The 23,547-nt window shown below is 43.1% G+C and overlaps 2 protein-coding genes across 2 annotated transcripts; one reads left to right on the forward strand and one right to left on the reverse strand.

The window, feature by feature from the left end:
- Positions 1-6: 6 nt before the first annotated feature.
- TBP (TATA-box binding protein) lies at positions 7-15,792 on the reverse strand. The gene is made up of 8 exons (XM_006016984.2): positions 15,656-15,792; positions 13,742-13,981; positions 12,399-12,727; positions 11,182-11,269; positions 8,468-8,559; positions 6,203-6,370; positions 5,063-5,157; positions 7-570 (listed from the first exon to the last, which is right to left on the reverse strand). The coding sequence occupies exons 2-8, from the start codon at positions 13,793-13,795 to the stop codon at positions 491-493; spliced, it is 906 nt and encodes a 301-aa protein (XP_006017046.1). The 5' UTR covers positions 13,796-13,981; positions 15,656-15,792; the 3' UTR covers positions 7-490.
- Positions 15,793-15,951: 159 nt separating this feature from the next.
- Positions 15,952-23,347, forward strand: PSMB1 (proteasome subunit beta 1). Its single transcript, XM_006016985.3, has 6 exons — positions 15,952-16,199; positions 18,062-18,169; positions 19,473-19,554; positions 20,142-20,271; positions 21,287-21,393; positions 23,054-23,347. The coding sequence occupies exons 1-6, from the start codon at positions 16,090-16,092 to the stop codon at positions 23,237-23,239; spliced, it is 723 nt and encodes a 240-aa protein (XP_006017047.1). The 5' UTR covers positions 15,952-16,089; the 3' UTR covers positions 23,240-23,347.
- Positions 23,348-23,547: the final 200 nt, after the last annotated feature.

The raw sequence follows: 23,547 nt of genomic DNA on the forward strand, positions 1-23,547 counted from the left end.
CTGGAAACAGGGAATGTGTCTGGCACAAAAAAAGTATCAAAATGAAAAAAAGCCCCAAAACATTTGAAAAACAATTTTTGAAGCCTATAAAATCATGGTTTATGGAAGAATGTTAAAACTTATATGTACAGCAACTGAAGTGGTTTATATATCTAACGACATGGTTAAAAGCATCTCTTAAACCAACTTACCAACTCATGGGTTCATAATAAAAGAACTGACATTAAAACTATTTAAAAGCCAGAATATAAATAAAATTTGTACGGGCTGTTCCAAGAACAGCCCAGCAAAGCAACTCACAGTAACCCAGTAGACACAATCCATAAAAACACAGCTTCCTTTTCAGGATGAGGGAGTTAGGCACTAACTGGAGAAGAGTCCAAGTCTTGGTGTTGCAGTAATTGAAAGTCCATCTCTTGTCACTGCTGTGCCATATGCAATACCTTTTCAAATGTACCTCAACGTTTCTCTTAAAAATATGCAAACACTGTTATGTTGTCTTTCTGAATCCCTTTAAAATAGGATATATGTTTTCAAAGGCTTCATAAATTTCTGCTCTGACTTTTGCACCTACAAAAAAGAAAAAAGTTAGTGTGTGCATTCTACTCAAGAACTAGCAGTTTCAGTTATCAATCTTGACATCTGTATCTAGATCCAGATATATACATGGATGGATCCAAAATTTTGTCAAGTGGGATGTGGGAGCAGCCACTGGTACTGCAGGGACAGCTGCACCCCAGCTCCCAGCCCACACGAGCAAGCAGACCATGCCACAGGGGACCCCTCAAGTCTTAAACAGGTAAGAAACTTCCCTCCCCCTCATTCCTCTCCTCTCCACTCTCCTGGACCTACTGGCAGTGCAGGGGGCCAGGGTTGCTACAGGTAGGCTGCACATGGAGCCAGCTGTGGGTAGAGACAGCAGGCAGCTTCCCTTCCCTTGAGCCTGCTCCCGGGCTCATAGGGAGAAGGAACTTGCCCACTGCTCCTGCTGCCCCTGGCTGAGGCCAGAACTGTGCAGAATCTGGTTGGAGCAGACTACAGCAGCTTTGGAGCCCCTGGGTCTGGGGTGGCCAGGGATAGTGGTAGCAGTGGGGAAATCATGCTTTGGGGACTTAAAAAAAAAGGCTCCGGGCTTTTGGGGACTTAAAAAAGGCAGTTATGGCACAGTCAACTGAAGGAATGTCCACACCACTGCAAACCACCCTCCTCTCCACTGCCAAATTCATAGATAAAGGTGGCCCAATTTCTTACTAACATTGCCTCTTGCCAATATGCTATTTGGAGTAATTTAGATCAACTGTTTAGCTTATTTTCTATGCATTTCATGTGTGAGATTACTTCACTGTGCTTCTCAAAGCAGTGACACTTTATACCTGATGGAAAATGCTTTTAAGTTACTATGTTTTTGCATGCATTTCATTTAATAGATTTCATAGACATTAGGGCTGGAAGGGACCTCAGAAGATCAAGTCCAGCCCCCTGCCCCAGGGGCAGGAAGTCAGCTGGGGTCACAAGATTCCAGCAGGATAAACGTCCAATTGACTCTTAAAGAAGTCCAGAGTAGGTGCTTGCACCACCTCTGGCAGCAGTCTGTTCCACACCTGGGGGCTCAGACTATAAAGAAGTTCTTCCTTATGTCCAGCCTGAAATGGTCTTGGAGGAGTTTGTGACTGTTTGACCTCGTTGTGCCATGGGGCGCTCTGGTGAACAGGCACTCCCTCAGATCCTGATACACACCCCTTATACACTTACAGGCAGCCACCAGGGCCGCCCTGAGCCTGTGCTTTTCCAGGCTGAAGAGTCCCATAGCTCTCACCCTCTCATCATAAGGCCTGTTTTCCTGCCCTCTGATCATGCATATGGCTCTCTGGACTCTCTCAAGTTTCTCCACATCCTTTTTAAATGGCGAAGCCCAGAATTGGATACAGTACTCCAGCTGCGGCCTCACCAAGACCAAGTACAGTGGGAGGATGACATCTTGGGATTTGCTTGAGAAGCATCTATGGATGCAAGCCAGAGTTTTGTTCGCTTTGCTGGCTGCAACATCACATTGGTGGCTCTTATCCATCTTGTGGTCAATCATGACCCCCAAGTCCCTTTTGGCCATGGTGCTAGAAAGCATAGCACTGCCGAGCCTATAAGCATGCTGCGGGTTTTTCTTCCCAAGGTGGGAGTACCTTGCATTTTTCAGAGCTGAAGACCATCAGGTTTTCATCCACCCATTTTCCGAGCCTGTTAAGGTCAGCCTGGATCACCATCCTGTCCTCGGGTGTGGATGCTTTACCCCAAAGTTTGATGTCATCAGCGAACTTGGCCAGTCTGCTCCTGACACCAATGTCCACATCATTAACGGAGATGTTAAAAAGTATAGGCCCAAGAACGGAGCCTTGGGGGGACCCCACTGGTCACAGCACACCACAACGATTGACTTCCATCAACTACCACTCTCTGGGTCCTACCTCGAAGCTAATTCCCCAGCCAGCAGACTGTGATGTAGCCGACGCTGCAATTGGCCAGTTTTTCTATAAGATGATCGTGGGGTATCAGACTGAAAGCTTTTTTAAGGTCAAGATATATGACGTCAATCTCTTCTCCCTTGTCCAGGTGATATGTCACCTGGTCGTAGGAGATGAGATTGGTCAGGCAAGACCTACCCGCAACAAACCCATGCTGGCTATCCCTTAAGAAGCTGCCATCAGCCAGTTTGTCAAGAATGGTCTCTGATGATTTTCTCCAAGATCTTCCCAGGGATGGAGGTCAGGCCGATGGGTCTGTAGTTCCTCGGATCTACTTTCCTCCCTTTCTTGAATATAGGTACCACACTGGCCTTCTTCCAGTCATTGGGCTCTTCGCCCGAGTGCCACGAGTTCTTGAAGATCCGTGCCAGTGGCCGAGTTATGATGCTTGCCAGCTCCTTAAGTACTCTGGGGTGTAAGCTGTCAGGGCCAGCTGACTTGAAGGTGTCCAAGCTCTCAAGGTGTTCCTTCACATGGTCAACATTAATGTGGGGTAATAGTTCTCCCTCGCCCTGGCCGTCCCACACCATATTGGGCAGGGCCGTCCCTTGGGGCTGGTGAAAAACTGATGCAAAATACCCATTGAGCAGGTTGGCTTTTTCCTGGGCATTGGTTGTCAGCTGACCCATATGGTTTAGCAGGGGTCCAATGTTACCCTTGCTTTTCCTCCAGCTCCCCACATATCTAAAAAAGAACTTTTTATTGTCCTTGATACTGGTAGCCAGTTGGAGTTCAGTTGCAGCCCTGGCTTTCCCAGTTCGTTCCCTACAGCTCCGGACCAGTGCAGAGTACTCCTCCTTTGGGGTGGATCCAGCCTTCCATCCATTATAGGCCTTCCTTTTTAGATGCAGGAGGTCCACTAGTTCCCTGCAGAGCCAAGGGGGCTGCTGTGCCCTTTTGCTGCCTTTCCTCTGAGACAGGACAGACATTGCTTGTGCTTTCAGGATTGTTCCCTTGAGGAGCAACCATTCTTCCTGAACTCCCCTCCCCTTTGGGTTGTGGTCTCTTAGGGCATCACCAACAAGCCTCCTGAGCTTGTCAAAGTCAGCTTTCCTGAAGTCGAGGACTTCTGCTTTGCTGACCGACTTGCCTGCTTTACGGCAGATGGTGAAGGTGATCAGCTCATGGTCGCCGTCTCCCAGCTTCCCTTCAATCATTAGGTCACTGATTAAGTCATCCCCCGTTGCCAGTACCAGGTTGAGCAGCGCTTTGCCTCTTGTCGGTCCATGGACTTCTTGAGTCAGATAGAGCTCATCCACACACAAGGAAGCTTTGTGTCCATTTGGATGTGGCCGAGCGCTCTTCCCACAAGATGTCAGGGTAGTTGAAATCTCCCACAACAGCCATGCACCAGGAGCGTGCAGCCTCAGCTAATTCCCTGGCAAATTCCTGATCAAGCTCTCGACCCTGGCTAGGAGGTCTGCAGTAGACCCCCACCATTGTGTCCCCTGTGCCTTGTTCACCACGGATTTTGACCCAGAGAGTTTCCAATTGCCCCCCACCCCAGGTGCCAATGTCAGCTTGCAGGGATGCATAGCTTTCCTTGACATAGAGAACTACCTCCCTGTCCCTTTTGCCCACACGATTTCTCCTGTACAAGGTATAACCATCTATACCTGTGGCCATAGTCATAGGTGGAGTCCCACCAGGTCTCCATTATCCCCATGAGATCGTAATGGTTTTGGTTTAGCAGGAGGACCAGTCCCTCCTGTCTGTTCCCCAGGCTCCTGGCATTAGTGTATAGGCACATAAGTGTCCCATTCAGGGCCCTTGCCTTTCCTACAGATCGCTCTGGGGCTGGGGTAGGGGTGGGTTCCCTTGAGTGCCTTAGCCTGCTGGGTTTACAAAAACTGCCCAGTGGGCTTGCAGTGGCGGTACTCCCACCATCCCCCAGCGAGTTCAGTTTAAAGCCTGGTCAAGCAGGTCAGCAAGTCTAGCTGAGAAAAGCCTCCTCCCCAGCATAGTGAGGTGGAGGCCATCTCTTCCCAGCAGCCCACTGCCTCCCTCACCAAAGAGCAGGCTGTGATTGTGGAAGCCGAAGCCTGTATGATGACACCAGCGCCACAGTCTCTGGTTGACTACCTCAACCCATCTCTCCCCCCTCAGCCTATGACCCACAACCGGGAGGAGTGAGGAAAAGACCACCTGCGCCCCCAAAACCCTAAGCCCCGCTTCCAGAGCCCTGTAGTCTCTCATGACCCAGCTGGGATTGTTCCAAGCCCTGTCATTTGTGCCCACATAGATAAGTAGCATAGGGTAGTGGTTGGAGGGCCAGAGAATCTTGGTATAATTTATGTAAGCCTGAAGTATAACTTCATATACATTTCATTAAGGCACCTGGACCATAATATTAAAATGCTCCATAGCCTATTTTTGGTTTCAGATTGATCATCGTTCCAGCAAATGATGAATAGCAAAGAATACACTTTCCTGATTTGATGCTGTCACTTGCTTTACTTTAGCAGTCTACAAGGCACTAAAAAACACAGTTGCCAGTTCTATAGTTTGAACTATTAAAATCAGATACTGTCATCTTGGTTACTTACCAGTTAAGACCACTTTTCCAGAAACAAAAATAAGCAGGACAATTCTTGGCTTGATCATTCTGTAGATTAAGCCAGGAAACAGCTCTGGCTCGTAACTGGAAAGAAAGCAAAAAGGTCAAGCAACCACTATGGAATTCTAACAAGTGAATCAGGGTCACTGATGAGGCTAATCCTTCTCATCCTTAGCAGTGAAAGTTGGATTTTCCTGGCATAACTTCTACGGCAAGTAATGAATGGCTTCAAACAAGTCGCACACAAGAGAAATACACACACAAGGAATATAAATTGAAAGTCCACAAGTTAATAATTAGAGTTTAATCAGTTAACTTTAGCCTCTTGAATTCTAAACTTGTGTTTGCTCTGTCATCATTTCTTGTGTGTGTCATTTAATCTGAGTCAATAGGAGTTAAACAGTCTTTTCTCTATTTCAGACACATGGAGAAACTGTGAAGGTTTTTGCACATATTTAATTCAATACCCAACTTTGTATCCTTACCTGCTCTCCACACCACAATCTCCCCAATACTGAATATTTCTTGCTAATTTTCTGTTTTGTTCATTTTACAATATAATCTGTCTCTGCAAATTTACCCAGCGACATTCCTGTAGACAGGCAGTTCCACCCATCTCAAGTTCTGACAGATGGGTTTGGGTATCTAACAGACTGGCTGCATTTACTTCCATCTGTAAAACCACAGATGTACAGTGAAAGGTGGCTCCACAAAGCTTTTAAGGCAGTAGCAGGGAGGACTGTTTGAATGGATTAGTATCTTAGGGAAGCTGACCAAACAAGAGGCACAGGAACAAGGGGAATAAAACTGTAGGGTTCTCCCTATCAACAAAGAAACATTTATGCAAGTTTTACTGAAATCTCACCCACTGATCTTACATACATCAGAGCTTGATAATTATTTCTTAATCTTTTATAAGACCCCGGGGTTCTGCAGCTGCCGCACCCAACTTAAATAAAAAGAAATGCAGTAAGTTAAGCCTCTCCCATCTCATCCTACCAACATCTCAAAATTGTACATTATGAAGCATTCACACAAAGACTCAGCTCAGGGGACTTCTTTCTTTCAAAATACTTCTACATGGAGCAGGAGGCAGCAAGAAATGAATAGTGTTAAGCCTTTTATTTACCTGCTGAACTGTTGGTGTGTAAGTACCAGTCCCTCTAATCTGATAGGAAATTTCACATCACAGCTTCCCACCATGTTCTGAATCTTAAAGTCCAAGAATTTTGCAGGAAAGCCCAGTTTCTGCACAACTCTGGCATATTTTCTTGCTGCCAATCTGGATTGTTCCTCACTGGAGGGAGAAGAAACCACCATTTTATTTTCTCTGGCCAATATCAAAGAAGTTATCAGCATTAAATGTAAAATATATCATAGAGAAAAGCTGAAGGAGATGGAGTGGTTAAAGATGTATCCTGAAACAGGCAATGTTAGGAACTGCTGGAATCAGTTTCTAGCTTAAACTGGTAACCTGCTTTTAGTTTTTTTTAATGCCTTGTCAGAAGCCTGAGAGTAAATTCACATTTTACTCTTTATGGAGCCAAACTGTCATTCTACCCAACTCCCCCTGAAAGCATACCCATCATGCTCCCCTGCAATCTTCGAAACTTGGAACATATAAAACTTCTCGATTAAAATTCAGGGCTGGTCAGGAATATCTCAAGTGTTTTTATTGGAAAATGCTGATGCATTACAATCTAATTTTAATGAGAAGCTACAAATCCTTCTACCCAATCAACCGAACTTATGCCTCGGTTTCCCCCATCCTAAATGACCACCTTAACCAGCAAGCTATTTGCTACTGAAATGCTGGTGGGTCTGTCCCCTCCTCAAGCCTCCAGAAGGGAAAGAAATTTAAAAGATGTCTAGTTAGGCTGAGATGCTGAACAAGAAAACGTTGTGTTGAGATTTCAAAAATTCCACCAGAGGAAAAAAAATTTCATGAATGGTTTTGCTCAGTTTGCTTGTGAAGCCTTGTCCATTATTGCTAGCTCTTTCTTTCCAGGCTGTTATTATTTACCTTCCACAAAACAGTATGCCTTTCTTATCCACTAAATCTGTTTTAGTTTTCAATTTCTGTGGAGCACCCAGGTGCAGTGATGAGCGCTATATAAACAAATACTCTCTCTTACATAGTACTTCCCATCAAATATGGTACACACTGGCTAATCCTCATCAGCTGTGAGAAATAAGTAATGTCATTTTATAGATGGAGAAACTGGTGGTTAAGATAGTCATCTGGGATGAGTTAGGACCAGATTCAAGTCCCTTGTCTGAAACACGATGAGAAAACTAAGCAGCATGGTTAAGTGCCTCGAAATTGTGCAAGTCAGTAGTTGGCATGGAAGTCAGGTAAGGTGGATTTCATTCCTTCAAGAAAATTTAAAATCAATAGGAAGAATGCTTCAAACAAATTAATGAGGTGGGGTGATCTCTTTCATTGGATCAACTGCAGTGAGAAGGTACAAGGCCCTCCCCCTACAGTTAGCCTAATAAAAGATCACCTGCAAAAAAATCCTTGCCCCTCATACAAATTGCATCATTTCTTAAGGAAACTAAATTTAAAACCTTTATTCAGCCACTGAGAGTGAAGTCAGAACATCTGGTAACCCACCTGACCTCTACAGGTTACATATATTATGCAATTACCTGGTAAACTGCAATTAATTTAGACTAGCTACATATGCAAATTAGCTATGGTGCCTTAAAAAGGTCCAACCAGCTATGAAGGTATTGCTGGAAAATGTATAACAACTTTAGAGCTGATTTCCATCCAGTTTTAATTTGCACGTGCAGCCTGTGCCCCTGCGGCTGGGAGCCCCGTCAGCTGAGCAGAGCTCTCAGCTGTGGGGACACTGGATTGTGGTGCGCCCCTCTGGGTGGGATCACAGCAGCTATGGTCTCCCACCTTTGGGGGGCATGTGGGGTACCTAGTCAGCTGAGGGGGCTCCCAACCATAGGAGTTTGCTTCTTGCCGGTGAAAGGTGAGCCCAGGAACAGGCTCCTCCTGCACAGGCAACAAACCTTAATAGGGTCTGATTTGCAATCCCATGATCACGCCTCCTGCCATGCACATGTTGAGACATGTTTCTGTGGATTGTGCATTAAATCCCACTGTAATTTTACTTGCAGGTGTAGAGGGGCCCTAACAAATATACTGTATGTCTTCGCTTGAATTCCTTCAGTCCTGGAAGTGTTTGAATCTCAGCAAAATGGTGGGAAGGTCTGCCCCTGAGCAATACCTACTTTTCAGTGCTCAGCCTGCTAATTTCTCCAACCTGCCTATGGACTGCCTGTTTAACTGCACACAGCTGCCATGCTGCTGCACACTCTAGTTTTATGCCTGACCAAAAGGCTGATTAATAAGCAGATATAGGACACATACACATACCTTTTAGCTCCTGTGCACACCATTTTTCCAGAGCTGAATATAAGTGCAGTAGTACGTGGCTCTCTTATTCTCATGATGACAGCAGCAAAACGCTAAAATGCAGAAACTGAAACTATTAGTCATCTTTCTACCATGATAGCTGCACATACGTATATGCATTAGTACAGCTGAACACTTGCTAACCATCAACTCGATTCTACATACTACACTTCTAGGGTGCTAACGGATGTAAAAAATAAAGGCCCCCGGCCGAGTTTTACTGGAAGAGGCATTGGGTCAGTTTGACCCAGCTCCCCAGTGTCTATATAGATTGGGTGCTTCAGCAGAGCTTGTTGGTACCTTTATCTAATAGCTGATTCAATCAGTTATTAGATAGAAGCGCCAAAAAGCCCTGCTGAAGTGCATGAGCTATATAGATGCTGGGCGAGCCAAGTAAACTGACGCAATGTTTTGTCTGGACATGCACTGAGCTTGGCACAGGGGTGCACTGAGCTGAAAGTAACATGCTGTTCCCACCTCCCCTGCCCCCACATCTGTAAGCAACTCTAGAGATTCAGATCTCAAAACAGGTTATGGGCAATTTGAAATGAGAATTGAGCCTTCTGACTCTCCAGCAAATCTGCGCTTTTATCACCATATCCCTATTAAAATGCTCTTGTCTCCTGTTAATGTGGGAAACATGCAACCAAAATGGAAACTGAATTTGGCAATATACTTGAGTTTTGTCTAATGCACCAAAATAACGATAGGAAAAAGATTTTCTCTCTGTGATCTTTGGTTATAAGAATCTTTGGTCATACTTATAGATTTTAACAAAAGCTTTGCAGATGGAAGTTTGATTTTTTTAGTTGATTTTTTTTCTCCTTGTATCTTATAAAGGTACTGAAATTTACAGCAGCCTTCATTTTACAAAGGATAGTTCAACATCAGAACACTGGCTGTGGAAAAGGTGAAAACAGAAACCAGAGGGGCATGTTTTACTGACCAGAAAAAGTTTTCTCTCTTTCCAGTTAGCATATGGAACAGGGATTTTCAAGTTTATACATTTATTTGCCCTGGGGTCCCTTCCAACCTTATGATTCTATGGAAGACGGGCATCCTCAGTGTAGTGCAGGGACAGCAACCTACCACTTCCAGCAGCTTGGAAGATGGAGGAAACTTCCACCATCACTATGGAAACCTTCCTGCCTTAGAATGTGCCAATTAAACTTGCCTCATGGTCTTCTACTGTAACTCAAGTCATCAACCTCCTTCCTACCACATGCTGAACTCAGGTAGTGCATCTTTCAACTGGGAACTCTTCAGACATGCCCCATGAAGGGGGAAAAAGAAGAATTAACATATTAAAACCATACTGCTGAGAGGACAAGTCAAAGTTTTAACATGATTAGCCAGGAGAAGTCAATTGTAAGATACTTCCTAAAACAGACCGCCTTCCAGCTACTGTTAAAAGACAAAATGCCACCAGGGTGTTCCATATACAGTTATCTAAAACATGTTACCATCACTTCATCCTCAGTGAAGGCAAGCTCTCTGGTACAGGCATGTTGTCCTCCTGTGTACCGTTTGTTTGTTTTTTTTGTTTTTGTTTTTTAAACTTTTGTGTCTCAGGCCAAATCAGTTCTGAATACTATTGACTAAGCAGAGCTCAACTGTTCAAGTCTGTGCAGCACTACCACTGGCAAGTATGCACTCTCCCAGACTCTTCATCCTGGGGCTTCAGATACTCCTAAATCCCTAGCATGCATCCTATATGCAAGCCACAAGCCCAGAGACCTTGAAGTTTAGATGTCCTCTAGTCTCACTTGCCCCTAGCTAAAAGACTGAAGGAGCAAGCTACAGGGAAAGCCCAGAAGCAATCTCCCATCCCCCAAAAACTGTGTAGCTGAGATCCTCCCATTGGGGTGCCCACCTACAGAGCAATGGACAGGGCTCTACCATCCTATGTGTAAACACAGCTATACAGCAGCCACCACAAGAAAGCTGCCAAAATACATGCACACCTGTGCAACTCTTGGAGTCTCCACTTCATCAATTGTGCTAGAGGGCACAAAATTCACCTTAAATGGGCACATTGTTAAACAAGCTGTAGCAGCTGGCAGAAGGGACAGGCATGTTTACACATACCTTCCCTCAGCTGCCAGATGGCCAGTGAACCCCCTTTGTTCCAAGGACTGATCTTGCTCTGCTGGCAGAAAGAAGTGGTTCTACTGTCAAAACCAAGCCTTCTGTGTCATCAGTTAATTGCACAAAGGGGCTCTAAAAAAAAAAAAAAAAAGCAGCAGCAGCTCTCTCCATTTAGGACTACAGAGACCCAAACTGCAAAAACAGAGACATCTGACTCCCAATCTCCTTTGCAGATGAAGCTTGGAGACATGGGCACCTGCAGATGGAAAGCAATTACTAAGGCCAGGTCTTGCCTTCTGCCTGGATCGCAACACTGGTTAGGTGCTAAATTTCTATACTGATACAAGTCCTTGTGCAGACAGTTATACCAGTATAAACATCCTTTTCATGCTACAGCTTCTCACTCACCAAAATGGTAAAAGCCTATCTGAAAGAATACTTTTTGCTGGTATAAGCCTGTGTCTGCAAGGAGGCTTTTCCAAGTACAGCTATGCCAGCTGGGCATCGGTATAGCCTAGGCTTAAGACTTTACCCCTTGCTAGCAATCGAGTACTAACAGGTGAATTGATAACAAGTTTTTCTCTTACCTTGGGATTGTATTCAGCATTCCTAGCACGAAGTGCGATGGTTTTTAGGTCAAGTTTACAACCAAGATTCACGGTGGATACAATATTCCTGAAGATGAGTTAGAGAGTGGTTAAGATTATATTTCATCAAGGACACTCGAGTTCTCTCTCTTTTTAAAAACTACAGTGGCTACTAGAATGCATCAAATACATTCACAATAAAGCTCCACTGACTCTGATGGGGTTGCAAGGATTATTTTGGTACAGTGTGGTAGCAAAGTTCTGAGTTCACAGAAAGAGGTTTTGTTTCCCCAAGATAGTCAAAAAGTTCTTTTGCAACACAATATAAAGACCTTTTGTAAAAAAAAAAAATGAACCATTTAAGTGAGTCTCTATATTATTTGCACCCAAAAGAACGTTATTTTTTAATACAAAGTACCCAAGAATCATCCCCTCCCAGACTTTTTCTATAAATTACAATAAGGATCACAGCTCCCCATTTTGTTGCTAAATAAAGGCATTCCAAATCCTAATCTAAATTCTATCTTTCTTTTCTGATCATAAATTCATCCTCGTCTCATCTTGTAGACATGGTGAGACAGGATACTGGGCACAATTCCACCTATATTTGACTAGCAGATTCTCACTACCCCTTTTCTACTGTAGCAAATCTGTAGGTGCAGTGTTAACACTTTATTAATAAAATAGGAAAAGCATGTCCAGCAAACTGTAGTTATTTAATATTTTAAAGACTCTCACAGCTCAAGCATTAAATCAGCTATCCTCGAAAGTCTCTGAGGTTATGTGGTGAAGAAGTCAAGATTGTGTCTATTTGACAATATGCACTTTCCAAGCCACCACAAACACATGATTATGCTCAGCAACCCAGTGTGTATTAGATATATAGCTGAAAGAGATCAGCAAGTATTCTTACTTCTGCCATAGAACAATTATGCTAACAGAAGCATTATTCAAAGTCCTCCCTATATTATATGACTGCCGTGTACAGCTATGGCAGCACAGCCCCTTGGCAGAGAGGCTAAACAGAAGGGCAGAAGAGGCATCTTCAGTGCTAGAGTACCCCCTAAACCACAGAACCTGTGCCAGGCAAGACCCTCTTGTCAACATATCTGCATCTAGATGGATCAGACTCGTACACAATGCAGCTGTGCTGGCAAAACTTAGCGTCTCAGCCCAAGAGTGAGAAGAGCCATTAGAAAAATGCCAAGTATACTCACTGTAGCTGTGGCACAATCCCAGAGCTTTCAGACGCGGGCGTAGCAGGAGTTATTGGGGTCATAGGAGTCATTGGAGAGGGGTAGAGTGGCGTGGTTCCTGGTAAAGGAGCTGTAGTAAGAGTCTGTGAGTGGAAGAGCTGTGGAGTTTGACTGGATGTTCCCTGTGTTGCTTGTTGTGATGTGGACTGCTGTGCTGCTTGTTGCTGCTGCTGCCGCTGCTGTTCCTCCAGAATAGACAAACTGTTGGTGCTTTGGACAGGCTGCGGTGTCAGTCCAGTGCCATAAGGCATCATGGGGCTAAAAATTGGAATTCCTGGAGTCATGGCACCCTAGAAGGGCAAGTACAAAAAAATAAAGCAGATGGAGTCCAGATGCCATTTAGTTTAGGAGAAAAATCAGACAGAAGTTTAAGGAGTTTAGGAACAAGTATGTCTGCTTGAGCATATTCACCAGCCCAAACAATAAGAACTTAATATCCCTCAAACTGTATTTTACTTCACAGAAAAAGTCTCACAACAGCAGTTCCCAATCTGTGCTATGGGTACTACCAGTGGTACGCAGACAACCTGTCAGTGGTAGCATTAACAGATTTATTATAATTACTTTATATGACAAAAATTTGCTGGTGGTACTTTAAATTTAAATTGGTGGTACGTAATCTGTCAGTTTGGGAACCACTGAAATAGAGATAATGCTTTCTCTTCTCCACCAACCAGGAAAGGATTATTCAGTGTCAGTGTATGCATACCACAATGCCTCGTTCGAATACATTTCAATTAGAAAAAAACAAAAGCCAGTGAGATTTTGGGTCATAAGATGCGTTTCCTTACAAATATTAAGGATGTGTTTTGCAAATATCTGACTACACTGAAATAATATTTTATCAGAAACTGGAGACACTTAAAAATGCTACCAAAGCTAAAAGCAAACGACTGTTTTGATTTGGATTTGAGCATTTTCTCTCTCAGCAAACCCCAGACACAAACCCCAGATTTTACAGACTACTGCCAAAACCATTGTGCTACATTAACTAACTGTGAAGTATTCAAATTAACAGTCTCTCTCAGAATAATCACAGTTAATTCAAGTCAATTGTCATTTAAGTTGTGACTATAAAAGGCTAAGGGACAGTCCAGTTTGCTTTTAGCCTAAAATTTCAAACAAGTTTCCATCAAGCAAATATTCCTGGGACTGCAGATCACCACACTAAGCTGTTGTAGTTGTAAGCATTTATATAGTCGGCATCTAATGGAGTTATTCATGTTTGTTTACACATGAAACTGAAATCCTTTCTGCAAAGACATTTATCCTGCACTTAAATTTTTTAAATATCTTATTTTTACCTGAGGTGATGCCAGTCCTTGGGCATAGGGCGGCAAGCTGTTGTTCTGATCCATGATTCTGATTACTTCTTTGGTCAGGCCAGAATTATTTCCAGTAATTCAAGAACAATAATTCCACACGATAAGGAAGTCGTTTCCCCTAAAGCATTCCAGCAACTAGATTTTCAGCCACTTCTGAATGATTATTAAAAACATTAGCTCCAGAAAAACATGTTGCAAGTCTAAAACACAATTCAAAACCTGAAAAAGATAGAAAACACTCTTGGTAACAGCACCTTTAAAAATGTATTCAGCCGCATCTTAAGTACATTTTTAAACACATTTCTTTGTACACACCTGTGCTGCCATAGAAACAACCCTTCCCCTAAAAATCTGTCCATACAAGTGGCTTTACTTACATGAACAGACCCGTAGGTTTCAGCAGGACTGCACACACAAGTGATTTCAGGACTGAACCATTGTTTATGAAGACTTCCAAATATATCAGCAAAATGTGCTTAAAATTGTTTAAAGTCTTACCATAATTACAACCTGGATATCTTTAAAGTCTTACCATAATTTTAAAGCGTTCATGAGTTCCAGGCGGTTGGAAGTCATTTAAGAGCAAAATCCTGTTACCCAAAAAATGACCAGGGAAACAACCTCCTTCCCCAGCCTGAACCAGCATAAAGCGCTGAGGCATTTCACCATGAAGATGCACAAAAAACGTTATGAAAAACTAGCAGACAGGGTTATTTGGGCAATGCACTATTCTCTCAAGTCAATTTCAATGCTAGGATGTGTTCCTTTAGCAACAATGTAAAATACTGGATTATCACTGTAATATTAATATTTTATCAATTCTTCTTACAACTTACTGTGTGATCTCTTTTATTAAACCAACCCATTAGTTGGAAAGATCGTTTTTTGCAAGCTTTCGGGCACAAACACTTCTCCAGGCATGGGGAGACTCTGCTGGTGTTTGTGCGCTCTCACGCTACTATAATAGTAATAATTATTATTATCATCATTATCCTATTAAAAAATGCAAGTCTATGAAACCCAAATGCGCGGCAATGAGGACAAGAAGAGATGAGAGTCTGCAACAGCCGACTCCCACGAGAAAGGAGCAGTTTGCCAAATGGCGCACACACCCCTCTCCCGAACGCACCAGCCCTGCCTGCCCGCTGGTAGCACACCAGCGCGCTGCAACCAGACCGCTCCTCTGATGCCAGATGCTGGGTGCATGCAGACTAGGGCGGCCATCATAGGGGACAGTCTGGTTGTCCTCTGTCCTCTACTGCTATGAAACCCCATGCCTTTATGTCCTCTATTTTTCTCTTCAAGAAAGAGAAGTCAGGTCCCTTGAAGAGAAAAATAGAGGACATTATGGCATCAGGGAGGACGGAGGAACAGAAAAGCAGACTGTCCTCTACGATGGCCACCCTAGTGAAGGCAGGTATGGCTTTCCACAGCAACCGCTTTGCCGGGGAGGGGGAAAACTCCCAGGTTTCTTTTCTGGCAGCAGGGAAGCATGGAGAAAACCTGCTCACCTAGTACTATAATTATTATTTGTAATTTAATAATATTTCCTTATAAATAATTGCTTATTTAATAATAATAATTAATCTATAAACAAGTGAAGCATGTGTGTGCCCACGTGGGTGCGTGAGGCGCGGGTCCCGCGTGGGGTGGGGGGGCAGAACCGTTACCCCGGGCTCCCCCCGCTCCCCCAACGGCTCCACGGGGGGACGGGGTGAGGGCCCTGCAGCGCCCGGCGGGGGGGAAGACGCCAACGGCCGCTTGGACCCCGCGCTCGCGCCGCAGGCAGGTGGGGGAAGGGCAGGCGGGGGGGGGAGGGGCCGCGCGGCCCCGACATCAGCAGGCTCCGCCCCGCACCGCGCGCGAAGGGGCGAATAGAAATGAGGCCGGTACCTTCAGCTCTGGGCCCTCCGCCCGCTGCCCGGACCCAGCGTCGGCTGCAGCACCGATGGTGACCCCAGCCTACACCGCCGCGCGATCAAAATGCGTCAGTTCCGCCCGTAGCAGCCTTTATTTCCCCCTCCCCTCGAATCCCGCTCGGCGGCCATCTTGAGGGAGGGCAAAGCAGCCTACTACACGGCTCCGCCCCGAGCTAGGGAACGCAGCCCCCGGGGTGATATGCTTGGGGAAAAGGCCCCGCCAGCTCAGCGCATGCGCCGCACGCCGCCCTATAGCTGTGAAGGGGGTGGTTCCCCACCTTGGGAGCAAACGAGCTGGAGGGGCGAATCTAGAGCGTCTCCAAGAGCGAGGCTGGGAGGACTTCCGCTTCCGGTGCTGCCATTTTGCCGTGAGACAGCAGGCACGGCCTGGACCGGAGGCACCAGAGGATGCTGTCGTCTGCGTTCGTCGCTGGCTATGCGGAGCCCGGGCTCAGGCGGGACTGCGGCCTTGGCGCCGCCACGAGCCACCGCTTCTCCCCCTACACCTTCAACGGCGGGTGAGCCGCCCCGGCTGCCTGCCCCTCCCCCGGCCGCCCCTGCCTGTCCCCGGCCGCGTGGGGTCCCCTCCAGCGGTGGAGGCGCCGCCCCGCTTGGAAAAGAGGCGCGGGGGGGAGGTGAATGGCTTGCCGGGCGGGGGGTTAGGACGGATGATCTACTGAAGTCCCTTCTGACCCCCAAAATCTTTGAGGTCGTAGGTTAATAACTAAGGCATCAGAAGTGGACGCCGAACCGAGCACACTGGCTAGCACCTCTGCCCCTTGAAGGGGTCGAGGGAGTCTGTGGACGCCGGTCAGTGACACTCGGTGTGGTGATGCGAACGAAAGAGCGCCAGGGAAGTGGCCCCACACTTGCCTGCGCTCCTCCCGACCACAGCCTCCTTCCTGGTCTTACAGATGGCTAGTTTGGCCAGGAGGTCCCGGGACATGGTGGGACTGCAGGCGGGAAGTCTGTGAAAGAAAAGGTGCAGGGAGCAGTGTAGCCAGGCCCTCAGCAGGAGGTTCTGGAGGAGGTGGAAGAGGGGCGGCGACCAGGTGCACTTGAAGCAGGAGTCCTGTGACACAGGAGATAGGGAGAGTGGACCCGTGCTCTGACCCAAGAAATAGCAGCTCTTATGAGCAGTTCTGTCCCTTTGTGCCATATCCAGGACTCATGGCTCTTAACAGACTGGGCCGCAGCTTCCCCCTGAAACTGCCCAGAGATGTGAGCAGATGAGTGAGAGGAAACAACCTCACACCAGCCTGGGGTTCCCCTGGCCAGAACCCTGACTTCCCACAGGAGGTGGTAGGGGCTGGTAGCACAGCCACTTTCAAAAAGGGGCCTGGGTGCATTCATGGAGGGTAGATCAATTAATGGCTGTTGAATGGTATGGTAGATGTTTTCTCTGATGTCTCTAAACCAATAGTGGCAGATGCTAAGGAGGGTGATGAACAGGGGATTGATCACTAGGTCTGGTTTGATGCTCCCCCTTTAGTTTCCACTTCTGACACTGTTGAAGACAGGTCTATTTGCTATGCCAAGGGAAACGGCCTAGGCCCATCGCAAAAACTATAAGCCTCCCTTGTTCACTAGAGGCACGGCAGCTGATTACCCAGGACACCTCAAAAGAAAATGGGCAGGACTGATGGTTACAGGTTTATAACAAGAATTCTGAAGGGAGGGCACCGAGCAGAGAACGTGGAGCCGTACTGAGCTAGATGGACTGTTGGTCCAACCCAGCATGGCACTTTACGTTCTTAGCGTGATGCACCAGTAATTGACTGGTCCAGAAGCATTTTCATAGTTTGGACTGCATTTTAAGGCAGATGGTGCCAAGCAGCTTTCCTAGTTCATAAGCCCACAGTTCACATGCAGCAGCTATGACAGTTGGCTATTTGAAAAGAATATGGGGGGGGAAATGTGAGAGCATTGCTCCTTTAATTACAGATTTGCTTCATATCTATGGGCTGTTTCATCTTGCCAGCCCTAAGGCTTTCTATTATTAGGGTTGAATCACTGCCAGTTTTTAGGCTGGTTACAGTGCTCACCAAAAGCTTCTGTCACCTTGCTAGTCTGCTGAATTCCTCTGATTTCTGTAAACTTAATTATAACTGAATTTACACACACATCCCACATAGCATGTAGATGTAAATGAGCTGCAACAGAGTGTGCTTTTTGTTCCATTTCTTAAAAAAATGAAAAAGAAAACAAATCTTATGCCATGTAGGAAGAAATAGAACTTCCTGTAGAATGAAAGCTGCTCCATCACTGACAAATCTTTTCAAACCAGACTGAGAACCACTCATTTGGTGTGCCTTTTCCTCCCTGTTGAGTGAATGTTTATGTTAGGAATTGTAATTCTATATTGATTTACTTTTTAAAGGACTGTGTTGGCAATTGCTGGAGAAGACTTTTCTGTCGTTGCCTCAGACACACGACTGAGTGAAGGTTATGCAATTCATAGCCGGGACAGTCCCAAATGCTACAAACTGTAAGTTTTAATCTTGGGCAAAGTAAAAACTTCCTTATAAGATCTGTTTCATTGATTAACTTAGTAACCTGTAGAGGGTCAATGACTAGCATTTTCATTTGCAAAAGGATGTTTCAGTAAGAAAGCAATCTGGCTGCATTTTCTCTTGTAATGCCATAATTGAGATCATATTTCTTAGTTTGACTCTAATCCTTGAATTTCACTGACAAAGGATGTTTTTCGATACCAAATTGGACTTGATTTTAAAAATGCAAGCTAAGTAGACAGACTATTTTTTTTGGATGAATACCAATGAGAAGATTCAGTTAATTGTAGCAGTGCTTAGCTCTGCAGCAAGTGGCTTTGTTTCTTCTGGATGCCTGGTAGTTGGGACACAAGTGCTACCACTGCTGGCTATACCCCAGGTATGTCACTATTTCACTGTTGCTTCAGTAGACCATCTGGCACTTCAGAGCTGTCTACTTCACTGGAGACCATCAGGGAACCTGTCAGCAATTCCATTATCAAACTTGTTTCACATTCTTCATATGCTTCCTTCAAAGCAGCTGGATAGTGTCCCCTTGGTTTCAGCAAGTTTATTGTTACTTGCATTTAAATGCCTCACTCCCACTCTAGGCTGCCACTAGCTACAGAGGCAAGCCCTCTGCTATCATTGGCACAGTTCTCAGGGGTTCAGGTTTCTCCTGGCTAGCTCCTTAGCATATCAGTAGCTTCCTCGTAGTATCAAGATAGGTTTTCTTGGCACCATCTCTTGTATTGAAATAGGTAGCTTTGGTAATACTGACAAACATGAATTAAGACAATATTTTCATCTTTAGATTGTTGAAGTTAATTGTGCTCTACAGCTGTCTAGATGACATCCTATGAATGGTATATTTCATAGTTGAGTTTGTAAATGCTTTTAGGTTTGAAGTGTCTGTCTCCCTCTAATTAATAATGGTTTAATATTAAATACCTGTATTTTTATTTTTTTTTTTTTCTATTCCACCTCAAAGCACTGGTAAAATCTGTAAATCTGGATGTAAGGCAAATTGGTTAAATCGCATACCCGTCAAATTACCTGGCAGAAGTGGGATTAGAATTTTTTTCTCCTATCTTACAATTTTTCACTTTTAACCACTTAGATGAGTGGTTTCCATTTTGGGGGTCTGCAGATTCCTACTGAACAGGCTGATGCAATGCATTAAAGGAAGCTACGTATAATAATATTCCATGTTTTTCAAATGATTTTATGCTAGTGGTGATATGATAGTTTGTAGTCATGGGGCATGCTAAAACATTTTCCAAACTTTGCATTTTACAGAACAGACCAAACAGTCATTGGATGCAGTGGTTTTCATGGTGACTGCCTTACGCTTACGAAAATTATTGAAGCAAGATTAAAGGTAGTTACAATATTAATAATTTTTTTTTTTTTACACAACAACAAAAACTGTAAGAACCTTACAAGTGTAAGGTCAAGTGTAATAGAGCAATAATGTGACCAAATGAAGAACTTAAAATGTAACTAGTGCATTAAAAAGGGTCATAGTTTTGATTCGGATGTTCTCTTGACATTGGTTGCGTCCAGTGTAATGCAATGCTTCCTATTCTAACTGAGTAAAATTAAAAATATTGAATATGCAAATCTTGAAGCTAGTTTTAATACCCTAACAGTACTATAACCAGGTAATGATATCTGTTCTTTCAAAACTTGTAGGACACAAATTTGGTGTCTGAACTTCTGATACATTAGGCAAGAAAAGAATTGCACCACATTTAAATTTTGACAAACTCATTTTTAGACTGATTATTTTTAGCAATCATTGTATGCATTCCAGTCACAACTTCTGCTTTGTCCATCTGCTTCCTTTTTTAATAAAGCACAGTATGAAAATTTCTTTCTGTAAAAATAATCTTTAGAATTCACTCTATATACACTACTGTTTTAGTATTTAACCTGCTTGCGTTTTGCATCACTTGATGATTGTAGATGTACAAGCATTCCAACAACAAGACGATGACTACTGGGGCTATTGCAGCAATGTTGTCAACAATCCTGTATTCTCGACGCTTCTTTCCTTACTATGTTTATAACATAATCGGTGGACTTGACGAAGAAGGTAAGACTTAAGTTATGGTGTGCGGGGAAGGGAGAGGGACTCATTTCTGGAGCTGAAAACTAGTTGTTTCAGGACTGAAGCAGACTGGTAGAGAAGCATAGAGACAGTTGTGTTACTTCTGTACTTACGTAGAATATGTTGCTCTTCACTTACAATATTTGAGGATCTCAGAATAGTATATAAAAAGCTATCTTAATGTATTAGTCCCTTTGGAAACAGGTAAACTGATGGATAGTCATGTTCAGTTTCTATGTTTTCACAAGGCATTTGATATATCATTGTTTTTCTCTGAACAGTTTGACTATGTATTAACTCAAAGAAACTGAGAGCTGTTAGAGATCATCTGCATAAGTAGAGTTTTATATCACGTGAAACAATAACTTTGATAAAACAGGTTCTACCTTTCTGTCCTTTCATGCTTAATGTTTTAAGTAGGAATGAAATATACTGCTTGTCTTTCAGGCTGTTCTGGAAACAGATTTGAATATGGGATTCGTTTTTAAAATATGGGGTCAAATATATACAAGTAACTTAACAATGTAATTAATTTTCCTACAAAAAGTTCTTCATTGAGTCTATTGCACTATTATTGCTAACCACGTCCCAGGCTGTTAAACTCTCAGTGGTAGAGGATTGTAAAACAGAGCAAGTGCTGCTCCAACAGCATGTTTCTTTGAGTGGCCTGGAAAATTAAAGTTCTATTTTAAATTATAACCTCCACAGGAAAATAATAGCTGAATAAGACATTCCTCCGAAGCAATATGATTTAAAGTTTTTCAAGGGCTTGGTTGAACTGTAGCCATGGTGTCCTCAGGGACAGTATAGTCCATGGCTTTGACCAAGAAACAGATTTGGCTTTATCCTCGGAAGATATATACAGAGATCAAGTTATTTAATGTCATCTTGGGGTGTTTTGCGAAGTAGTACATGCTAAAAGTAGGGTATGTGTACTGTTGTTTTCTATGTACCATAACTATTACGTGGCAGACAGTTATGTAAACATTTTTTCTCCAAGGGAAGGGAGCTGTGTATAGCTTTGATCCAGTGGGTTCGTACCAGAGAGACTCCTTCAAAGCTGGGGGGTCAGCAAGTGCTATGCTACAGCCACTGCTTGACAACCAGGTAAAGTAGTTGAGATTTTACTAGCTCTAAAGACATTTAATTCACATCCAGAAAACTGAAGTGTGCCTCATTTCTTCTTAATAATTTTTTTTCATGATTTCTTTATAATAGTGCTAGAATGTATTATAAAGATCAGATTGGTGTTTTGGACAATCTAACTAAATATGAAAATCCTAGAGATTGTTTTGAAACTTAAACTTGTAGAAAAAATGCAGGTGGGCAAATTAAGCATTTTAAAGCACTACAAACAAGACAGGATAACTTTAACCAGAATTATATAGTATGAAAATATAACTTAACTTAATCATATTTAGCATATGTATTCTTTGGTTATATTCCTAAAGAATGGTTGATTCTTTTTCGCTGGTAACCATTAAGACATGCTGATTTACAACTAAGCATACCTTTTCAACAATATTGGTACTACATTTTGCTGTCTAGGAGGGATAGGACCGATATCCAGGAGGGATATACATGTTTAAATAATTATATTGCTTAACATGCATTTTATTTGGCTTTTTAATTTTTACCTACTATAATGTTAGGGGATTATGAATAATCTATGTATTACACTGATTTTTTTACTTGAGTTTTATTAGAGGTACCTCTGAATTCCAATTTCTAGCCCATTAAACAAAACTAGAATTAAAAAAAAATAAAATACTCTACATTGGATAATTTATTTTTATGTATCAAACATGCTTTGCTTTTAAAACTAGTTGATCTATTAAACAAAGGAATTATTTGTATTTGTGAACCTGAGCTGTTTGCTTTATCTTACCATGTCCTTACAGTTTTAAAACTGTTATATCAGTATCTCAGCTAGTTTCCTGCTTTCTCAACTCCGAACCAGTTTGTCATCTTTGAATAAGCCAGTCATTGAACCGAGCTAAAATGAACTGAATAAATTATTCTGTCTGCACCTGCAGAATAGGTTATGATGGTCAAAAACTGATTTATCACTTTTGGATCATTAGCCAGTAACTTTCAGTAGTTTGACATTTTTCAAAATGTTAATAGCAAGCTTGTACTACATTATTAGTATTATGTAATAACTGTAGTAAGGTTAGGCCTTTAAAGGTTTAACTTTAAATGAATTTATTTTTTAAAATGCATTTTCATTTAATACAATTAATTAAAAAATCTGATTTGATGATCAAAAGAAATTGTCCGTTTTTGGTCACCCCAACTACAGAAGATGCAGAAAGAGAGTCTCATATATGCAATCCAGCATGTAGCATTGTGGCACTCATAGCCCTTTCAAACCTTTTGTATTGGAAGATCCTGTGAAAAGTGGATCAGTATACCACTTTGAATTTGTTGCATTTTCTGTATATATGGTTTTGGAAGTAGGAAACCATAGTTGTCCTATCCAGAGCTCTATGCCCTGTTCAACCTTTACTAGAAGGGATGGTAGCATTGCTAGTGCTTTTCCAGTAGTGCAGCCAAAGTCAATTTTTATATCATTCAACGTCAATACCTCAGCCAGTATTTCAGTGTTCCAAAAAGATCAGTCTGTTTTAGAATTTCAGTATGACCCTAAGCCTAACAGTTCTGGGTATTAAAGACAATATTTTACAAACCAAAGGGACTCTCTGTCTTTCATAGATTTTTAAAAGTCTAGTTAACTAAAGGTAATTCAGTGTTGCTTTTTCTCTAGGTTGGTTTCAAGAATATGCAAAATGTGGAGCATGTACCATTGTCCTTGGACAAGGCTCTGCAGCTAGTTAAGGATGTCTTTATTTCTGCGGCTGAGAGAGATGTATACACTGGTGATGCACTTCAGATCTGCGTTGTCACAAAAGATGGGATTAAAGAGGAGACTGTCCAACTACGGAGAGATTAAATCAGTGCACTGTTCATTAAAAATCGGCAACATGTAACCTAATTTTAAGAGGTCTGATTACCTGTACTGTACTGACATTAAGTCTTATTAAACATTTTTAACAAGAGATTTGAAATGTTGAATAATCGCATTTACAAACATCACTAGGATCTAATATGGAGTGGTATTTCTTTCTGGATGATCAAGTCATGCATTGCGGGGGTGTTCACTTGATTTGGTAAATGGAAAAACTAAGAATGTTACATGCCAATTCAAACACTGAATAGGCACAGACCCTTTGGCATAGAACCGCCCATTAAGTTAGAAAG

This window comes from Alligator sinensis, unplaced genomic scaffold (genome assembly GCF_000455745.1).
Source record: "Alligator sinensis unplaced genomic scaffold, ASM45574v1 scaffold448_1, whole genome shotgun sequence".
Taxonomy (NCBI): domain Eukaryota; kingdom Metazoa; phylum Chordata; order Crocodylia; family Alligatoridae; genus Alligator; species Alligator sinensis.